The sequence below is a fragment of the Neophocaena asiaeorientalis genome, unplaced genomic scaffold, assembly GCF_003031525.2.
Source record: "Neophocaena asiaeorientalis asiaeorientalis breed wild unplaced genomic scaffold, Neophocaena_asiaeorientalis_V1.1 scaffold567, whole genome shotgun sequence".
NCBI classification, from domain to species: Eukaryota; Metazoa; Chordata; class Mammalia; order Artiodactyla; family Phocoenidae; genus Neophocaena; species Neophocaena asiaeorientalis.
In genome coordinates this window covers 58,373-79,980 of record NW_020173728.1, presented here as the reverse complement: position 1 = coordinate 79,980, position 21,608 = coordinate 58,373, and the positions used below count along the sequence as shown (strand labels likewise).

The 21,608-nt window shown below is 47.5% G+C and overlaps 1 protein-coding gene across 2 annotated transcripts in view; it reads right to left on the bottom strand.

Annotated features, from left to right (window-relative positions):
• Positions 1–1,985: 1,985 nt before the first annotated feature.
• The window catches only part of NAPB (NSF attachment protein beta), a 39,625-nt gene continuing 20,002 nt past the window's right edge, over positions 1,986–21,608 (bottom strand). Inside the window, exons 3-11 of one of the 2 annotated variants that reach the window (XM_024750789.1) lie at positions 20,490–20,606; positions 18,914–18,960; positions 18,745–18,822; positions 14,166–14,221; positions 13,910–13,994; positions 6,972–7,076; positions 6,197–6,265; positions 5,815–5,865; positions 1,986–4,893 (exon numbers count right to left, since the gene is read on the bottom strand). In XM_024750789.1, the coding sequence (XP_024606557.1) occupies positions 4,783–4,893; positions 5,815–5,865; positions 6,197–6,265; positions 6,972–7,076; positions 13,910–13,994; positions 14,166–14,221; positions 18,745–18,822; positions 18,914–18,960; positions 20,490–20,606 (719 nt within the window). In that variant the 3' untranslated portion in view covers positions 1,986–4,782. The remainder of the gene's footprint in view (positions 4,894–5,814; positions 5,866–6,196; positions 6,266–6,971; positions 7,077–13,909; positions 13,995–14,165; positions 14,222–18,744; positions 18,823–18,913; positions 18,961–20,489; positions 20,607–21,608) is intronic. The other variant, XM_024750788.1, reaches the window with a different exon arrangement.

The window sequence follows — 21,608 nt, the reverse complement described above, 5'->3', positions numbered from 1 at the left end:
GGACCGGGGAACGAACCCGCGTCCCCTGCATCGGCAGGCGGACTCTCAACCACTGCGCCACCAGGGAAGCCCACCCAGCCTGGTTCTTGATCCAGTGGTGAGGGTGGGTCGCACGTGACCCAGGTAAAAAGAGAAGGGGAATTGTCACTAATTGCTCTTTTTCTTACATTTAATTTATTACACTTGCTGTTTCCTCGTTTTCTAAGAGGAAGGGTACTTTATGCAAGTCCGGGAAGAAGACACAGCTGCACGAGATGCCAGAAAAAGACCGAGGACACTTTCTTCCCCATGAGACGGTGACGTCAACACCGAAGGTACCGAAGGTGTCGAAGGCGTCCCAGGTGCTGACACGGGCTGCAGGTGGCAGTACCGATTCCACCTCCAGCTGTGACAGCGTGACCCACTTGTGTTCACAGAACAAAACAGTGACTCTCACACACAATTTACTCTCGAAAGGAGAATGAACCTGCCCGGCTAATGAACTGTTTCTTGGGGGTAAAGTCATCTTAATGAGAAGAAATTTAAATAATAGATTATTTTGTTACCTATCGGAATAATTTTTGTCTTGAATTTGTTTCTTTAGAAATTCTACAGAAAACTTTAATGTGTTAATAAATGTTTTGTAAAAATAGTTTCGCAAGTGTAAGTTTATTTCCATTATTAGAATTTAGGTTCTACAGAAATAAGATTCCTGATTCGTACAGGTAGCTTAATTCCCTGGTACTTGGAGTCTCGCCACCTCCGTGCACTGCACGTGTGTTCCTGACACGGGACAGGCCTGGCCCCGCACGCGCTCGGCCTCGGTAGCTGGTGCCAGGTGGCGGGGAGGGGCCCAGCCTCATTGCAGCCACGGTGACTCTGTGCCTCAGAGGCTCCTCCCATCTACGGTCACTTCTCTGCTTCCCGGGAGGGGACAAGAGGGCTGCCGCCCCAAACCCTGCCGAAGATGCATCTCACCCTCGGGGATTTGTGGGGCGTCTCCGTTTCTCCCCATCCAGGTGCTCTGTTGCCACGTGACTGTCAGCCCCAGACGATCAGGTCAGGCCACACCAAGGCGGCGATTTCACGCCTTCCAAGCATCGTGTGGGAGACGCCCTCAGCCCAGACTCCAAAGCTCCCCTGCCTCTGCTTTTAACCAAAATTTGTTGTACGGTTTGAAAACAAAATTGGCCAAGTGGTGGGGTAAAACCTTTATTAAAGGTGATCTTCACAGATGTGTGGTTTTGCCAAAGGTGATCATCTAAACTGACCAATTTGAGTGTAAGTTATCATTTAATTCTAACCTGTTGTATATCTTGCCAGAGCAGGGACATTTTTTGAGACCAAGCAAGTGCCTGTCCCCTTGACTGAACTTGATGGTGTTCCTGTCACTCTAAGTAACATTATTTCAGGCGAAAGTACATTTGTCCACAGGCACCAAGACGGGCAGATGGATGCGGGCACAGGGCCGCCTGGCACATCCGTCACCCCCCAGCTGAGCCCCGGGAACTGCCCACTTCCCTCCACCTGTTTGCACGGGCCTCTGGGACCCTCACCGAGGCTGGCAAAACCCACCACGGGAGCTTCTGTTAGGAAACAGAAGAGACATTTGAATGAGAAAGTAACCTTGAATATCAACAACCTGGCAGAATTCCTAGATGGGATGGCCTGTTCGACCATTCATTTTGAATTTGCCTCAAATGATCTTTGAGGGACCTGAACAAGGCCCGCTGACAGCACCAAGTCAACGTGGCTCCACCAAGGGAGATGGGGCTTCGGGCCCCCCGCCTCCCGCTCTGAGGTCTCCTAGGGGCCACTCCTCCTTCAAGCCTGCCAGTGAGATCCCTGACCAGGCAGCAGGAGGGATGGGAACGGGGAGCCTGCAGAGCCCGGACGGCTGCTGCCCACTGCCCTGAACCCCGGGGGACACCTTCCAGGACAGGAAGCCACTCCCGACCTGTGCAAACCAACCAGGAAACTCACCATACCGTTCACAACTTCGACTTTATTTACTGTACAGGTTCACATGAAACACACAGGCTCTTTGCGAAGGTGGGTTTATCATCACAGGATGAGTTCTCATAATACAACCTCCCCGACAGCGCGGGGGGAGGAGAGGCCGCGCCAGGCTGGGGCCCCGGGAGGCAGGCTGCGTGCCACAGGCCCTGAGAAAGCCACGGGGGTTGCCTCTGGGCATCTTAAACGCACAGTATCAGAGGAGACAATAAAGGTTTACAGGGGCATCATCACACATGGTCACGACTGCAAGAATACTGTTTTCAAATCATTCAATAAAAAAGGAATTCACATGAGCTATAAAAACGCTGCCACAAAAAGCAAAGCTTTCCTGTAAGAAATTTTAACTCATTCTGACAATGAACTAAACACGATCTGCTAAAACACAAGGACTGTAACGTAAATAGTCATAAATAACGATCTGTAAGTCCTGGAAACCTGACCCGGGCTCTGAGTCACAGCACTGCCCACTTTGATGGAACACTTCAAGGGAGAAAGTCTGGGTACTGTTAATGGGACTTTTTTCTGCTCATTTTCCTGTTATGTTCTGGCAGGTCTGCTCTAGCCATTACAATTATATTTTACTCTTTTTCACGTGAAATATTAAAGACAAAAACATCTTAACCCAGGCACTGATCCCAGTGTTCATTTCAACACAAGCAACTCTAACTGATGTGACAAAACGCTGCCAATACTATTTCTCAAAACCACAGGTCTTCTGTCAGGGGTGCAGGATGAAAAGCTAATAAATGGCCTTAAAAGACATCATTTGCTTTTTACTTTACATGGTCAGACCAGGTTCCTTTAACAAGTGGGAACAAACCTTCCAGACTAACGACAGAGCGCACACGCTGGCGGCGAGGGTTACAGCCCCTCAGGTGGGACAGATCTGCAGCCGGAGGACACAGGCCCCACACTCATCTCACCCAAGTGCTTCTGGCCGGTTGGCACTGGATTAGGTAGAGCAACAAACCCCCACTTTTCTCTCTAAGCGTTTTTTCATAGTTCCAACAGGAAGCGAAGAAGTGCCAAGCGGCTCCATCCCCAAATGCACCGTAACTGACGGCCAGCTTTCTTTTAAGAATCCCAGACCTCTGAAGGAAGGAAGGAGTCCTCATCGGATGCCAGGGCCCAGGGTCAGAGCGCCTGCGTCTCCCGGTCCGTTCCTGCTGCCCTCAGCCAACACTGTGACATCACTGCCCTGCCTCTCCACCAGCCCAGCCTGCACAAGTGACCCCGCAACTACGGCCACCGAATCCTCACGGCTGCCCACAGGGCTTGCTCCGTGACCGGGTCCCAGCTGGCCCTTCTTAGCCTCCTTTCCTGCCACTTTCTGCTTCATCCCGGACAGACCTGTTCCCCATCCCCAAGCCTTCCTCCCCGCTCAGCCCTCAGCCTGGGCACACCCTCTATTTCTGCCCAACAGCAGCTACCAATCTCAGTCGAGGACCGTCCAAAAATGCAAACACCATTCAAATACCAGCTAACGTTGACAGGGCACAGGAAATTCCACTTATCTGTCAACACTGTCATTACCTGGCAATTAACACACATCAAACATAAATCATTTATGCCTAAAAATATGGACACAGGAGATTCAGGAAACAAGACCACGTCTAAAGTACGATGTCAGCACATAACATAACGCGCAGGGATCAACTTCACAGGTCAACAGAGCACATATATAAGCCAAAATAATAGGACAGAATTCAAACACACAAGCTAAAACAACTCCATCGGCTAAGCGCAGGTCCCCTCAGAAGCTAGCTGGGGTTCTCTTCCTGACTCAGCACAGCAAACCTCTGTACCGTACTCAGCCTACCAAGCCCATCACATCCAATTAATGGATAAAATGAACATGACACACAATTAAAAATTAAAATTAATGACACACAAGCTTCGACCGAGATAACCTCCCAGCCCTGGTGAGCATGTATGTGAGAGGGCACACGAGGTGCCCTCTCAGCGCGGAAAAGTGTGTGAACACAGAAGTAGAGGGATGTGCCAGTTCAAACACCTTCCTATAAGATGAAGCAAGGGTCCCGCCCCAACTAGAAGTGGACACCATCTCCAGGCAAGGAAAACGCCCAAGTCTGCTAGATCTTACATGTGTGTGCACTTGTATGTAAGATCAGGCCCACCTCCACACGCGTCCACACACATAACCAGGCAGTGCCAGGAAGCTCCCTCTTTTCCCACTGTAAGTGGCTGGCAGGCCCGGCTGAGCTGAATTCTCACATGCACGTTACCTACAGAACGATATAAAAAGCAAAGAAACTGGTCACTAGCACCATGAAAAGAATCACAAGACAACAAAGAGGACAAATAATTTCTCACGGGGAAAGTCGTAAACGCGCTCCTAACAACAGTCCTACACTAAACACACACGTTTAGAGAATCCGTCCAGGTGCAGGTTCACGGAGAACATGCAAAGCATCTATTAGAACCGGGTTGGGTACTCAAGTCCAGGACAAAGGACATAAAAATATGTGGCAAAATTAAACAGGAGCTCTGCACGTATCAAAAGAACAGGAGTAAGATTCGGAAGCAGTTCTCGGAAAACTCTGGGGACTGACAAGCGGGAAACAGCCTGTCACACTCGCGATACACACGGGAGCCGCCCACCCATCCGCTGCACGGTGACACACATGGCGGCTTAGACACACACACACACAGCGTCAGGCTCGTGTGCAACACGACGAAGCCACTGCATGGGCATCCCAGAAGGACCACCGGCCCTAACACGAAACTAAAGAGGACTCGGCGGCACGCCAGAGACATAGCGCTTCACTTGAGGTCTCCATCTCCTTCCCCGTCCCCCTGGACGGACTTCTTGATGCGCAGCAGCATGGTGGTGAGCCACTGGTCCAGGCGGGATATCGAGTCAAACTCCTTCACCTGGTTTAAGGGAAGAGGAACAGGACTCACTCCATGGAAGTACAAGCAAACACAGGACTACACTGCCCCACACTGCCTAAACATTAACTTTCTTCATTTGAAATCATTCATTCCAGCTTGCAACTTTCTTCATTAAAAACTTTTTTTATATTGCTCTTATGCCAGCATGCAATGGCAAAACTCCATAACAGCCTACTGGACGAAGAGCACATTTAGCGTGACAAAGGACATGAGACCCTGCATAAGAACAAGGGGACATGGAAAAGTAATGTGGCTCCAGTATCCACTGAACACAAACAAACGTATTTGCAGCAAGGGAACATGTGGAAGCAGAATTCCTTTAACTCATTTCCACAAGTTATCGAAGAATGGACTTTCATAGGATGAAAAGGGTTTGGCAGCAAAAGTTAAAGGGGAAACCTCGCCTTCCCACTATTGCTTCAAAGCCAGGGTGAATGACTTAATGAAGGACACTAAGAAATTCACTTGATTATGAACATAAGATGGAAAAAGATGGGAAAACAGGAAACTGATGAATGTAAAAATAATTTTCCCATTTACTTTATGCCAAGAATATAACAAACTCTCATTGCTTTGTTTTTATGTTTTAAATTTAAGTGATTAGATTTCACTGATTTTACTTGACACTTATTCATGGATCAGATTATTTTCCATAGAAAACATCCAAACAAGTCATAACATTATGTGATATATATTTGCCTCACACCTAAATTCAGCACGGCTCATAGAACTGTCTAATTGTGAAGGCTGGTGGGATCTAAAAACATGCCTTTTGGAAAACACAACGTAGGTATAGTGTAATAATGTCCAAATAAATGTTCAGCATTTACACGATGAAAAGGAGTTGTTTCTGTAACGTAAACTTTCAGAGAACATGCTAAATCCCAAAAGCGAACGTACTGCTTCTGTGTAAGCTTCACTGTTCTGCTCTTCATGAGCTTCTAGAAGTTTCTGGGAACATAAATACAGAAAAATTAGTTGGGTAGGCTAAAAAGTTCCGTCTATGAATGGATACTTTAAATGCAAAATAGCCTTTGTATCACACTAACTGATGTTGCCAAATGACTTACAAAACGGGAAAATTCCAAATACAAGTCAAGGGTTACCCCGAGTCAGGGATCCAGCCTTGTGCTAACGTACCTGACCCACCAGGTTAAGAGCAGTGCGCGCTGACCCTAACGGCACCTGAGGCCTAGTGCGCAAGAGCAGGAAGGCACGGGGCTGCTCGGCGAGCGGATTCACAGGATGAAAACGTCACTGTATCCCAGCCCCACCTACTTACTTTCAATAACTTGCATTCTCTCGAATCAGTGAACGCCGGAAACATTTCCTCGTATTTCTCCAGAGCAAGCTGGGAAAGAAAACCACTCGTTAACATCTGAGTCACTGAACCAGGAAACGAAGCTCTGACATTCTACTAACTTCGGTATGATTTATTTACATCCTACTTAATTATCAGACTCAACATCAAAATCAACCTGTGTTGATCAAACCTGTTGATTGTGAATTTCAATTTCAGTTAAGAATAAACTTCTAAACCAGTTTTTCCGAATGAGGTTGCTGTAGGGAAGACCACGTGAGCCAGATCCAATGTTCGGACCTCCCAGAGCAGGCGTCTATTTTCACGCGCTGGAGGAGGCTCTGCCCGGAGCCCGGGGGGCCCTAACCCCGACCCCGAGGACACCAAGGCTGCCCTGTCCCTGCCTCCACCTCCAGCTCTCTCTTTGCTTTTCTCCCAACCCTCACCCCAGCTCCATTTCTGAGTTTAAAAAAAAGACACGATTCTGCTTTTACTGTCTCCCCTCAGCCCCTGATTTCTTTAAACCAAAACTACTGAAGGAAGTGTGGCCCCCAGGGGGCGTTCACTTAAGAGAAGAGCCTCAGCAGCTGTCACCCCAGCTGCGGTAGTACAGCCAGGACAGGGTCAGAGTATCACCCTCCATGTTGCTTTCCACGTACGCAGCACAGTCTTACTCCGAGCTGGAATCACGGACAACGGCTGAGCACCTGTGCTTAGGGGTGAAGCGCATCAGAACCCACCCCGCAGGGCCCCTCACCTTGGCATTCAGCTCATCCACTATGAAGTGACAGAGGGCAGCTTTAAAGAAGTAATCCTTTGCACTGTACTTCAACAAAGGGTTATCCATGGTGTTGGCCCCAATCTAGGCAGAGAAAGTGGGGTCAGAGTGAAAAGGTTTGCCCTCCTACACTAGGCATGCTGACCCTCATCTACTCTTTAGCAAGTACTCTGCATCTTATGTTAGTTAAGCTATGAAATCCATTCTTCTAACCCAAAGCCTTGTACCAGAAATGTTACTAGACAAAAAAACAATGTTTAAGACATAAAGTGCTGACCTGTTAAAAACGACTCAGCAGAATTCCACATCCAGGAGGATGGAACAGACATGCTGTCCTCTGTCCCTCCTGCTAAGTACAACTAAAAGCCCTGGATCTTTTATATGAAACTAACATAGGGAGACTGAAAGGTGGAAAGAAGAGCAGACAAGCCAGGGACACAGGGCAAACACGGCAGGGAGTTCCCTGGTTTTTCTTTTTCTTGCATAAATCCCTGACTTGGAACAGAAAAAGCCAGCAACCCATAAATGCCGGTGGGTGCAGCGAAAGAAAGAGAGAGAATAGATGAAAGCCTGCTTTCTCCAGCCAGAGGACCAGGAGAGGGGCAGCTAGCAAGACAGAAAATGTTTAGATGACACCTGCTTTGATCCACGCCACTCACAGCGGCAAAAGCCAAAGAGGAAGCCAAGACGCCCATCCTCCTGGGAGAGCCCCACTCTCCTGCCAAGGAGGCAGAGCAGGAGCCAGCCTGCGCCCCCATCACAGAGGCACTGGAGACCACGTGGGGACTGCGTCACCTCCTCCCAGTGAGAAAGAGGCCCCGTCATCTCCCAGCGGGCATGGATTCACCTTTACCTGATGGTAACCAGGCGGTCAGGTGGGGAGCTTGAACCCTAACTTCACCTGGCAGGAGCGAGGCCACAGCCCTTCAGTGCCAAAGAAAACCAGCTGAGAGAGGAGGTTTAAACAAGACCCTGTCTTATAACACAATGTACGAATATCCAGTTTTTAACTAAAACTCACTTGCAATACCAAGAAAAGGGAACATCTCAAGTTGAATGAAAAAAAGACAACTAATCAGAGTGAAGTAAGTTAGAAAGAGAAAAACAAATATCGTATATTAACACATATATGTGGAACCTAGAAAAATGGTACAGATGAACCGGTTTTCGGGGCAGAAATTGAGACACAGATGTAGAGAACAAACGTATGGACACCAAGGGGGGAAAGCGGTGGGGTGGTGGTGGTGGTGTGATGAATTGGGAGATTGGGATTGACGTGTATACACTGACGTGGATAAAATGGATGACTAATAAGAACCTGCTGTATAAAAAAAATAAATAAAATTAAATTAAAAAAAAAGACAACTAATAAACAACAGCTCTCACATAGCAGAGATGTGAGACTTATCTAACAGATTTTAAAGGGGCCTTTCTAAAATGCTTCCACAAGCCATTAGAAAATTGCTTGAGACCAGAGGAAAACCAAAGCATCAATGAAGAAAAATTCTCAGTAAGAAACCCCAGAAGATACAAAGAAGAAATGAGTGGAAACTTCAGAACTGAAATACACAGTAACTGACATAAAAGGTGGATGGGTTCAACAGCAGATCCCATGGAACACAGGAAGGACTCAGTGAACTGATGGTAGAACATTAGAAATTACTCAGTCTGAACAACAGAGAGCAGACAGACCCAGAAAAGAGGAGCAGGGCATCGGGACATGTAGGATGATAAAACAAGGCATAACATCTGGGCTGTCTGAGCCACAGAAGGGGAGAGAAAGAGGGAGTGGCCAAAAAAGCACTTGAAGAAATAACGGCTGAAAACTTCCTAAATTTGGCAAGAAACAAACACAAACCTACAGATTCCAGAAGTTTACTGAAATACAAACAGCATAAAAGCAAAGATACCCATGCTAAGCCACATAAACTTCTGAAAACTGAAGACAAAGGAAAAACTTTTTGAAAGTAGCAGAAAGAAATACCACCTCACCTACAGGGAAAACAGCTTGAATGAGAGCAAACTTCTCATTAGAAACCACGCTGGTTTTAAGGGCACATTTTTCAAGCACTGAAAAGAAAAGAGCTGTCAACCCAGAATTGTATACCCAGGGAAGATATGCTTTAGGAATGAAGGGGAATTCAAAACATTCCCAGATGAAGGAACACCAAGAGGATGTTGAGCCAGCAGACCTACCCTAAAAGAATAGCGAAAGGCTGTTCTCTAAGTAGAACAAAATACAGGAAGGAATCCTGGAACATCAGGAAGAAAGAACACACTAAGCAAAATATGGGAAAATACAATCGGCTTTTCTCCTCCTCCTGAGTTTTCTAAATTAAGTTGGATGATTGAAGTAAAAATTGTAACAGTGACTGATGTGTTTCTAAAAGTGTGTAGAGGAAATATTAAAGACAATTATATATTGAATGGGGGAGGATAAAGGAACAGAAAGAAAGGTAAGATTTCTGTATTTCACTGGAACTGAAAAAATGATGACACCATTAGCCTGTGATACTTTATGTAAATATAATACCTATAGCAATCACTACAAAAGCTATTTAAAGAGATACACCCCAAGACACTATAGGTAATCAAAAACCCCCTGGAAGGTAGGAAAAAGGAAACAGGAAAACAAAAAACAGAGGATAAACAGAAAACAAAAAAATAAAATGGCAGACTTCAGTTCTAATACGTCAATAATTACATTAAATGTGAATGGTCTAAACATACCAACTAAAAGACAGAAACTGGCAGAGTAGATTAAAAATATGACCTAACTCTGTGCTGTTTACAACAAACACACTTCAATTATAACAATACAGGCAGGCTGAAAGGAAAAGGATGCATAAAGATATATCATGTAAACATTAATCAAAAGAAAGCAGGAGAGGCTATATTAGTATCAGATAGACTTCAGAGCAAAGAAAATTACCAGAGACAGAGGGGGACACTATATAATGATAAAAGGGTCAGCCCAACAAGAAGACACAGCAATCCTAAGTATGTATGCACCAAACAGAGCTGCCAAATATTGTGAAGCAAAGACTGACAGAAATGAGAGGTAAACAAATCCACAGTGATAGTTAGAGACTGTAACACTCCACTCTCAACAACAGAAGTAGACAGAAAATCAGCAAGTGTACAGAAGAACTCAACAGCGCCATTAAGCAAGAGGAGCTAATCAACATTTATAGAACATACCACCCAGCAACAGCAGAACCACAGAATATATGCCAAGACCATATTCTGGGCCATAAAACAAACTTCTAAGAATTGAAATCACACAGAGTGTATTTTCCAGCCACAACAGAATCAAACTAGAAATCAACAACAGAAAGATAACAGGAACATCTCCAAACACTTGGGAAGTAAACAAAACACTGATAAATAATCCATGAAAATCAATAAATAAAATAAATAAAAATAAAACAATGTAACAGAACTGTGAGACACAGTCAAAGCAGCACTTAGAGGGAAATTGAGAGCACTAAAAATGCCCACACAACAAAGAGGAAAATCAATTAGCTAAGCTTCTACCCTCAGTACCCTAAAAAAGAAGAGCAAAATAAATCTGAAGAAAATAGGATAGAAATCAGGATAACAATAGGAATCAATGAAACTGAAAACAGAACGACAGAGCAAAATCACTGAATTCTACCAAATGTCTAAAGAATTAACACCAATCCTTTACAAACTCTTCCAGAAAAGGAAGAGGAGGGAACACTTTCTAACTCATTCTGAGGCCAGTATTACCTGGCTACCAAAGCCAGACAGAGACATTACAAGAGAAAATTAAAGGTCAATATCCCTTATGAACACAGATGCAAAATCCTGAACAGAACACTAGCAAACTAATTCTAGCAACTTACAAAAAGGATTACACACCATAACTATGTAGTAAAGGATTAATTCTGTCCAAAGTGCCTTTGCCCATGATTCCTGGTAGATAATCTCTAAGCCCCTGGAATGTCCTGCCTGAAAGAGTGTTTTTGTTTACCCAGGGGTCTTAGACCATGTAGTTTAGCTCAACCTATGGAGGGACTGCAGAATAAGGCCAACCATGTTCAGGTGAGTTTCTTCCCCGGTGGCAATACCCTACACATGCTTTCACACATGTGCTTTCACACATCACTGTTGGGAGAAGTCAGTGCTGTCTGCACAGCTCCACAGTCCCAGTCTGGGCAGGACAACAGGAAGCTCACACTCAGGGCTCTCCTGACCTCCTCTCTGTGCCTCTTCCTTTGGCTGATTTGGGTCAGCATCCTTCTGCTATAATAAACCATAACTGTGATATAGCAGCTTTCATTGAGTTTTGTGAGTCCTTCCAGAGAATTATCAAACCTCAAGGTGCTCTTGGAGACCCTGAAACTTTTCAACAACCAAGCAGGTTCCATCCCAAGGATGGAAGGTTGGGCCAACAGATAAAAATCAACCAATGAAAGACACCATGTTAACAGAATAAAGGACAAAAACCACATGATCATCTCAAAAGATGCAGAAAAAGCACCTGACAAAAACAAATACGCTTTGATGATAAGAACAACAAATTGGGAGGGGAAGGGAACGTCCTCAAACTGATAAAAGGCGTCTGCAAAAACCCACAGCTGACATAAACTCAATGGTGGAAGGCTGAATGCGTTCCTTCTAAGACAGAAACAAAACAAGGATGTCTGCTCTTACTACTTCTACTGATCATCGTTCTGGAGGATCAAGCCAGAGCAAATGACAGGAAAATGAAGTAAAAGGCACACAGATCAGAGAAGTAAAACTATCGCTACTTGCAGAGGACGTGATTTTGTATAAAGAAAATCTTAAGGAATCCATAAAAACTCATTAGAGCTAGTAAACAAGTTCAGCAAAGTTGCAGTATATAAAATTAGCAATTAAAATCAGAAAAGAAAATTGAGAAAACAATTTCATTTACATAGCATCAAAAAGAATAAAATACTTAGAGTACACTTAACCAAAGAAATGCCAGACTTGCACACTACAAAACTCTAAAACATTGTTGAACAAAATTAAAGATGATCTAAATAAATGCAAAAGCACCCTGAGTTCACAGATTATAAGACTTAATGTCAAAATGACAATACTTTCATCAAAATCTCAGCTGACTTTTTAGCAGAGACTGACAAGCTGATCCTAAAATTCATGTGGAAATGCAAGGGACCCCAAATAGCCAAAACAAGCGTGAAAAAGAAGGACCAAGTTGAGGACTCACATCTCCTGATTTTAAAACTTACCACACAAAGCCACACTAATCAAAACAGTGTGGTACTGGCATAAAGACAGAAAACCAGTAGAATAGAATAGAAAGCACAGAAATAAACCCTCACTTATATGGCCACATGACTTTCAACAAGGGTGCCAAGACCCTTCAATGGCAAAAGGACAGTGTATTCAACAAACAGTCCTGGGAAAACTGGACATGCACACGCGAAAGAATGAAGTTGGACCTTTTACCTTCACCACATATAAAAATTAACTCAAAATGGATGAAAAACATAAACCTAAGAACTAAAACTATAAAACTCTTAAAAAGAAACATGGGGAAACGCTTCAGGACATTGGGTTTGGTAATGATTTCTTGGATCTGACATGAAAAACACAGGCAACAAAAGAAAAAGACAAATTGGACTTCATCAGGACTTAAAACTTTATGCATCAAGCGACACTAATAACAGAGTAAAAAGGCAACCCACAGATTGGGAGAAAGTATTTGCAAATCACACATCTAATAAGAAATTAATATCCAGAATATATGAAGAACTTCTAAAACTCAACAGAAAAAAACAACCCAATTCAAAAAGGGACAAAGAGGGACTTCCCTGGTGGCACAGTAGTTAAGAATCCGTCTGCCGATGCAGGGGACACGGGTTCGAGCCCTGGTCCAGAAGATCCAACATGCCGCGGAGCAGCTGAGCCCGTACGCCACAACTACTGAAGCCTGCGTGCCTAGTGCCCGTGCTCCGCTACAAGAGAAGCCACCGCAATGAGAAGCCCGCGCACCACAACGAAGAGCAGCCCCCGCTCGCTGCAACTAGAGAAAGCCTGAGTGCAGCAATGAAGACCCAATGCAGCCAAAAATAAATAAATAAAAAAAATTATATATAAAAAAAGACAAAGAAACTCAATAAATATTTCTACAATGAAGGTATACAAATGACCAATAAGCACATGAAAAGATTCCCAACATCACTAATCACTAGGGAAATGGATATCGAAAACACAATGGGATATCACTTCACACATTAGCGTAGCTATTGTTACAACAGAAAACAAGTGAAGCATGGAGAGCTGGAACATGTGCGCTGACAGAGGGAATGTAGAATGGGGCAATTTGGCAGCTCCCCAGATAGTTAGAAAGGGACTTGACGCGTGACCCAACAATCCCAATTCTAGGTATATAAACTAGAGCGCCGCAAACATGCCCCCCATACCCGAACACAAATATTCTTAGCTGCATTATTCATAATACCCCCAAATGCAAACAGCCCAGATGTCCATTAATTGATAAACGGTTAAACAAACTGTGGAGTTATTACAGTCACCCCACGATATACAAGGGGAACTGGTTCCAGGACCACTGAGATACCAGAGTCCATGGATGCTCAAATCCCACAGTCGGCCCCCCACATCCGAGGTTCCACGTCCACGGACTCACACACCACGGGACTGGGAGGAGGGGAGGATGGGATTTCTTTGTGCAATGATGGAAATATTCTAGAACTAGGCAGTGGTGCTTATTACACAACTTTGTGAATATACGCAAACTCACTGATGCGCACTCTTTAAGAGGCTGAATTACATGATACGTGAATTCGATCTCAATAAAAATCATTACTAAATAAAAAGTTGAATTTAAAAAGAAGATTCAGAATGCCTTCTGCCGGAAGCTGCGCAGACAGCAGCCTCACCTGCTCGAAGATCTCGATGGCCTTCTGGTACTGCTCCAGCTGGGCGGCGTACGCGGCCACTTTCAGCAGACATTTGTTAGCCGAGCTGAAACCGAGAACCAGAGCAGAGAGAAAACACTCCCAAAGAGAAATGACAAGACATCTCGGTGCACCTTCACGTGGTATGATGCAAGGGGCTCCCAGAGCAGAGTGAAGGTCTGTCTTTCATTACATGTAACAAAACCCATTGAATTATATCAAGAAAAATAATACTTGCCTGTTGGATTCTTCCCCTTTGTAATAATCAGCTGACTGTTCGTAATGGGCGATAGCCTGCAAACACACACACATTTTATTCAAACTATTTGTTTGTAGAGTTGCATTTAAAAACTACATTTGCACAGATATTTTTCCTATAAATAAACCTTTTCCAGCAGCAAATCTTTCACAACCCGGCCTGCTTTATTTTGGGAACAGAAGAAAGCATGCGCTTCCAGCAGATGGCCTTGCTGTCCATCAAAATCTCTTCTTCCCTACCTCCCACCCAACAAATGCCCTGCCACCCCGTCTCCCCAGGCCTGCTGCAGTTAGGGGCAGCCAGGTGACCTGTCCTTCCCAATGGGATGTAAGCAGACACGCTGTGGGCCACCTCCAGATGTGACCCACACATCTGACTCTGCAGCCTTCTCCAGGCCTGTCCCCTTCCCGTGAGCTGGAAGGCAAGGGCCACGTCTAGCGATGCTGGAAGCCGCAAACTGAAGATGGCAGCCCTTCTGTCAGCCTGGTTCCCAAGTGATGTCCCCACGACCGCCAAACCCCAAGCAGTGACAGTGGACTGTTATTTCAGAGACGTGTGAGGCCCTATTCCATTCAGATCTATGGCTTCCTGCAGCAGCACAGACGATCCTCACGGATACCTAAGGGTCATCCAGGATAAAGGTGTTGCCTTCCACCTAAGATGGGGGGAGCTGTGAACAATCAAGTGGAGGGGAAACAGGCTGCAGCCTGGAAAGCTAGAAGCCCTTGTCATGCTGCGGCTTAGGACTTAGTGAAATCAAGCACCTGACAGCTCAGAAAGCAGAACCGTGCCTGCTGGAGCAGTGACCCCGTGGTTAAACATAATGGGCTACCGGGCTAAGATGAAGAATAATGATACAAAGTATCAGTACGAAAGTTCTTCATGAAACAGTAAATAAAAGCAGCCAGAAAAGAGTATATACAAATACAGACACGTGGAGGAAACACCTGGAATCCACCCTTTTGGAGCACAGTCAGAGCCCTCACACACACACATACACACACGCGTGCGCGCATGCTTTACTCTCCCACTACACCATTAGCTCTGAGGGCAGGCAGGCCCACGTGGCTTTGCTCCCAAGCCCAGCGCGACGCCTGTCACACAGTGGGTGCTCAGCAAACAGGTGCTGAGGGGACGTGGGCAGCTGCATTTCACAGGTGGTCCGGATTACACTACCAGCACCATCATGACTCATGGGAATGCCTATCAAAGAAAGGTTTCCCATGAATTTCTGATTAGTCAAACATTACCTCTGAACCTCATTCTCTGAAGTACTCTGCACCCTTTCCCGTCGTAATAATGGGGTTAAGGATGGGAAACAACACCAAATCACTGTGTGAGGAGACCCAGGCTGTATAACCTCTTCCCAGGGAGGGAGCGTACATAATACTCACCCTCCTGGCTCTTACCGCCCAGAACTCAGGGAACAGTGCTGGGCTGAACCACGTGGAACTGCTGTTTTGGAGGGTAAAAAAAAAAAGGCCAAATGCGGATGATATGGTGTAACCTGACACGTAGTAAATAACGACACTGGTTCATCAAGACATTATAGCTCTAAACTACAGCTAGAGTTATCATAGTAAAAGAAAAATTCTGTTTGGTTTTTAATAATTAATAATGCTAATTAAACCACTAATCAAATTTCATGGTATTCCCAAGTTTTGACAGAAAATAGTTGAAAAGAAACTTACCTAGCGCTTAACAGAGAAGTTTCAGAGAAAAGAGGTTGGGCACGGGTTATCTTTGGATGTTCACACTAGTGTGGAATTTTAACACATAGTGACATTAATTAGGCACAAGTCAACCCTTACACGTTAGAATTCAGCCCAGAGTATCTTACAATTTCAAGGATGATAATAAATATCAAAAGTAGAGGGCTTCCCTGGTGGCGCAGTGGTTGAGAGTCTGCCTGCCGATGCAGGGGACACGGGTTCGTGCCCCGGTCCGGGAAGATCCCACATGCCGCGGAGCGGCTGGGCCCGTGAGCCATGGTTGCTGAACCTGTGCGTCCGGAGCCTGTGCTCCGCAACGGGAGAGGCCACAACAGTGAGAGGCCCGCGTACCGCAAAAAAAAAAAAAAAAAAAAAAAAAGTAGAACACAGCCGCCAATAACAACAGCACATGTAACAATAAATCCAGACACAAAAAGCAGTTATTATCCTGTAATTTGGATAGCGTGCCAAAGGAATCACAGTACTCCTCCCTGGGGAGTCTGGTAGGCGTCACGGTGCTGGAGAACACTGGGCCCTGAAGGCAGAGACTGGACTCTAGGACTGCGCTCACCAGCGGAGCCTCAAGGCAAACGCAACAGCTGAGGGTCAAGCTCAAGAGTCCACTTTGTAGGTGAAACAGCCTTAAACAGCCTTCAGATGGGATCATTCTTTCAGAACCTACGCCCTGAGAACCTGCCACAGACACTTACCCTACACTGTAACAGACAACACGAAATCACGTTCTCCAGGGGCTGAGACGGACACGAGTCAGAGCTCCTCTGGGTCACTGAATATTACTGATTATTATTATATTAATGTTTTACTTGGAAGTCAAAGGAGTATCGTGAGTTTATGGAACTTCACGTTCCTTGTTCACCCGCTAAAATCTGAGTGAACCAGGGAACACATCGTGGCCACATTAACAGGGAAGAAACATCATGAATCAGACATAAGATGCCTCAGTGTCACTGATTTTTCAAAGAAACATCATGCACACCAACACAGCCTGGAGAGTCCCGCCAGGGAGGCGAGGGTGAGGACGTTTCTAGACACAGGAGCCCAACGTGAGGAAGCAAGACGGGCTGAGCCCCACGCATGTGCTGAGTGATGTGCTTCTTACGACGCACCGTGACAGGCCCCACGTAAGTGTCAGGAGGTGTTGCCCACGGGCACCCTGCAGAATGGCAGGAACACCGCGGGCGACAGGCTGCAGAAGCTCCTGTACGTGACGAACTGTCAACTTTGCTCAAGAAGAAGGAAAACAAGAGCTCGCCACTGGTCGTTTATCCGCCCTGAATCTTCTGGAGATGCATGTCGTGAAGAGGCTGCCCAAGACCACCCCGGAAGACAGAGGACTGACCACCGAGGACAGGAGTGGACGCAGCGGCCTCGGCTGGAGAAACGCTCTGCCCAGCGGCGCTCATCCCCGCAAGGTGGTTCAGCTCAGTACAGATGTGGAGCCACCCCAGCCACCCGGACTCGGCTCCTCCTGCTCTGCCGACTCTGCGCCCGGGGGCAAAGGAGGGCTCAGGTCTGGGGCTCATCACCTCCTCCTGGGTCTGCAGAAAAGCTCCCCGCAGAGACGGGGCGTACGGCCCTGATGTAGTCAAGGTCTAAGGGCAGCCTCAGCAGAGCATGGCACAGTATGACAAAAACGGCTCAAAGCCAAGTCCATGAAACGAGCCAGAGAGTTCTGAGCTGCGTGACCACAAGGGGCGTCAGCATGAAGTCAAAGGGCGACGTTAACAAGGCCTGTCTGACTGCAGTACCGAGAGGGCCTCCCCGCCTGAGACTCCGTCTGCTCTGGCGGGTTCAGCGTGACAGTGAGGGCATCCTCTGCTCACTCATCAGAGCCTGGGCTCTCGGACACACCAGTAAACCTCAGGAAGGTTCGGGCTGACGTGGGGCACCCGCTCCAGTGGAGGGAGACGGCAACACAGGGACGGTGAGCAGGCCATCAGAGCGCCTGTAAGGGGGCCACTGAGGTGGGAGGGCATCTGGGTGTGTCCCCGTGAGGGCTGAGGTCCCAGTTTTAACTAGGTGGCTGTGACACTTCTCATCACAGTTACAAATGAGCAAAGCTCTGAAGGACAACCGACGTGTGGGAGAAAAGCTCAGGGCAAAGGGACAAGCAGCGCAAAGACCCTGAGGCAGAGAACACCTGTGCGAGGGTCAGCAGAGGTCAGGGTGGCTGCTGCAGGGGAAGCAGGAGAGCAAGGGGGGACGAGGAAGAGGGGAGCCTGAGAGGTGCTGGGTGAGGGGCCAATCCGTGGGGCGCAGGAGGCCACCTGCAAGGTTGGAAACAGTGGAGAAACCACCTGATCTCCTGCGAACGAGGATGGCGAGCTGCCAGCATACACGGGACACTTCAAGCTGCGATGCTACGTGAGCAGACAGGAGCACGGGAGCGAGCACAGTGAGGGCGGGTGAGGGCCAGCCCCAAGGGGAGAGAGGAGGAACCTGCCAAGGGTGGGGGGCAGAGAGCCAAGCGGGGGCCGCGCTCCAGAGGCCGAGGGAAGAGGTGAAACAGGAGAGGAAGAGAGACAAGAGTGACAACGGTCCAGCGCGAGCAGCAGGCACGGGGTGAAGGGTGACCTCTGAGAGCTCAGCGTCCGCCCCAGACAGTGCAAGCCGTTCCTCCCTGACTTGCGCCTGCTTCCCACGGCGCTCGGTTTTACATCAACGCCGTCCCCAGTTGGAGGGAGGCAGCCTGGGGAGCTGGCAGGGCTCTCCCTCCCGCCCCAGCCCGAGGTCTCCACGTGACCCTGTCTGCGCGCGCATCCCTCTGCCCTCACGAGCCCACTGCAGTGGCGCCCACAGGGCCCACCGCCTCCCCGTCCACACACCTTCTCGATGTCCACCAGCTCCGTCTCGTAGATCTCCGCGATGGTGATGTGGTGCTTGGCCGCGATCGTGAACCTTCCCTGGGGAGGAAACAAAGCAGTCACATCCCGGTTAACTGTGCGCTATCTCGAGGGTTCCACCCCACGGCCGCTCAAGCAAGGCATGTCTTACCATGTCTGTGTAAATGTCGATGGCTGCATTTAAGCAGTTGATAGCCTCTGAAGCGAAGGCATTCAAGAAAGACAATGAAAAATCCATTCAGTCAGAGGGTTCGCTGAGCCTGTCTTCCTGGCTGCTTCTACACGGCTAAGGGGCCCCGCTGGGGCGGGGCGGGGCGGGGGCAGGATGGTTGGCAAAAAGCAAACACACGTCCAGCCCCTCGCGGAACCTGTCCACGGAAGTGTCAACACCTGTCAATCTATCCACTAAAACCTTAAGTGCAGCGCACTCCTCGCTGGTAGCACGTGTATGTATTAATTTTGAAAGACAGTACTTTTCGTACAGTGTCACAAGGCACTAACTTTCGGTGTACTGACAAATACCAATAGGAAGAAAAAATCTAATAAACGAGAGTGCTAATGACACTTATTTTCTGAAACAGTGAGCCGACAGCTCCCCACCACACGGTGGCGTTTACAACGCTGGCAAGCGGTCGGCGGCTCCAAGTTTACTGCTTTTGCTCTAAAGAGGCAGCAGAGCAAAAAGGCCTGACCGAAGGAGCAGAAAGATAAGTAGATTAGTGAAAATAAAAGCAATCTCCCCCTAAGCTGCATAAGAAATGTGGATTGTTATGCCGTTAAAAATACAGAAAAATAGAAAAGCTACCCACAAAACCCGCTCACACCCCCGGCTAGGAATTTGATGCACTTTTCCTCCCTGTGTTTTCTGGATGCATTTCTATGAGCACTGACGTATTGTGAATTTCAGATTTCGGCTCTCCATGGTTCCTCAGCTGCCGTGAGAACATTTCCCAGGTCAGTGAGACACCCTGAAGCCTGCAACACACTCTGAAATACTGATGTGAGGTGATTCTGCTGTGCACTTAGGCTGTGCCCAGTTTTTCCCCTTTAGAAAATAAACTGTGGCGAATCCTTATACCACAGCCCTTGAAATAGCTTGTTTCAGTGTGATATATTCACAAGAGCTGGGATTTCTGTGTTAAAACGGGCTGCTGAAACAAGGAGGGAGGTTCCACAGCCACCAGTGCACGTGTGGAGGGAGGAGATGAGGCCTTCAATCGCTAAGCATGCACTCCTCTAACTCAAAAAGAAAGAACGTCTGCAAAACTTCACCTCTTCAAATACCCAAGATCATTCTTTCCTCAAGACCTAAAGTGTTTGAAAAACACTTTTTAAAGAAGTCACATGAATGCTGTGTGAATAAGCTGTTTTCAACTATAGGATTTTACGACCTCCCATTAACTGGATCTCCACACACACTATTCGGGAGCGAGGGAACACTCGTTTCCTTTAGTGAGCGATGTACACACTCACACAAGTAAGGTAAGACTTAGATAAAATTAACTCTAATTTCCAAAAAACTGTCCATAATGCAACTCCACAATGGAGTTCAAGAAAATGGTGTTGAGCACTAAGCTGGATGAATTTAATAGACTTTCTCCTCATAAAAGCTTCAGCTGACTGCAGTTAAAAATCCCCAAATCTCCACCGTCCTGAAGCACGAGCATCTCGCTCTAGCAGCACAACCTGCGTGAGGTCCGGGGGGCACGGGACAGAGCGCGGCTCACCTTGGGGGTCTGCCTTCTTGTAGGCGTTCCCAGCATCCACAAAGCTGGTGGCGGAGTCGTGTTTGCTCTGCAGCTGCATATGGAGCTTGGCTGCCTGACAAAACGCATTTCCTGCAGCTGAAGAAGACAAATGACTCAGTTAGCACAGAGGAGCAAGCACCCTGCAGAGCGGCCCTGCTCCAGGAGCCCGGCCCACGCCCGCCTGGGGAAGGCCCCATCCCTGACAGCAGCACACGTGCCTGTGACCCAGTGCACCTTGGGTGGCCATGACGACGCCCAGGACCCAGGGGGACAGCAACAAGGGCTCCTCTCAGCCCCAGGCCTCCTTCCACACTGACCGCCCGGCGGCGGGTGTTCAGCTCTGTCCCCGGCACAGGCCCCGCACCAACAGGGCGTCTCCGCAGAGGCGTGAGGCCAGGAGGGTCCGCAGGCGAGGATGAACACCGCCCATCTCTCTGTGTCCACTGGCTCAGCTGGCATCACCGGAGAAACAGCGACAAAGGCTCCCAGAGCAGGCTCTCAAGGAGTGAAGATGAGGCCCACAATTTCTAAAGTCGAAGCTCTTTCCTAAGTTTATGACAAAGTCTGACAGAGACCCATGGGGTTGAATTGCTCATGTCCCACTTGGTGTGGAACTGGCACACTTCCCCGCAGTCACACGGGTGCTGTCCGGGGGCACAGCGTGAGAGGTTCATGCCCTCAGCTTTTCCAGAAAAGGTTCTGGATCAGGAAATGTGGCTTCTGGTGGGGCTGAAATGGAGGTACGAAGGAGGAAGGACCGGGCTGGGGCGGAAGAGGTCAGGCCCACCCAGGAGGCTGTGAAGTTCAGCATGGGACCTGGACGAGGATGAACCTACTTCACCACTAGGTCCTCAAGCGCAGGGGAGAACCAGGACTGGGGGCGGCTGATGAGGGTCTGGAGTCGGAAGTCAGGACCAGCAGGGATGCAGGAAGAGCTCGCCCCATTAGGAAAGGCACGACCAAGAGTATTACAAAACCTCCTGGTACTTAAAAAAATTTTCAGTCATAAATGTTTCAAAGACATTCAGAAAAGTATAATAAATAGTGACAGACGCCTAAGAACCCTGATGGTATTAAACATTTACTTTACATTTCTTT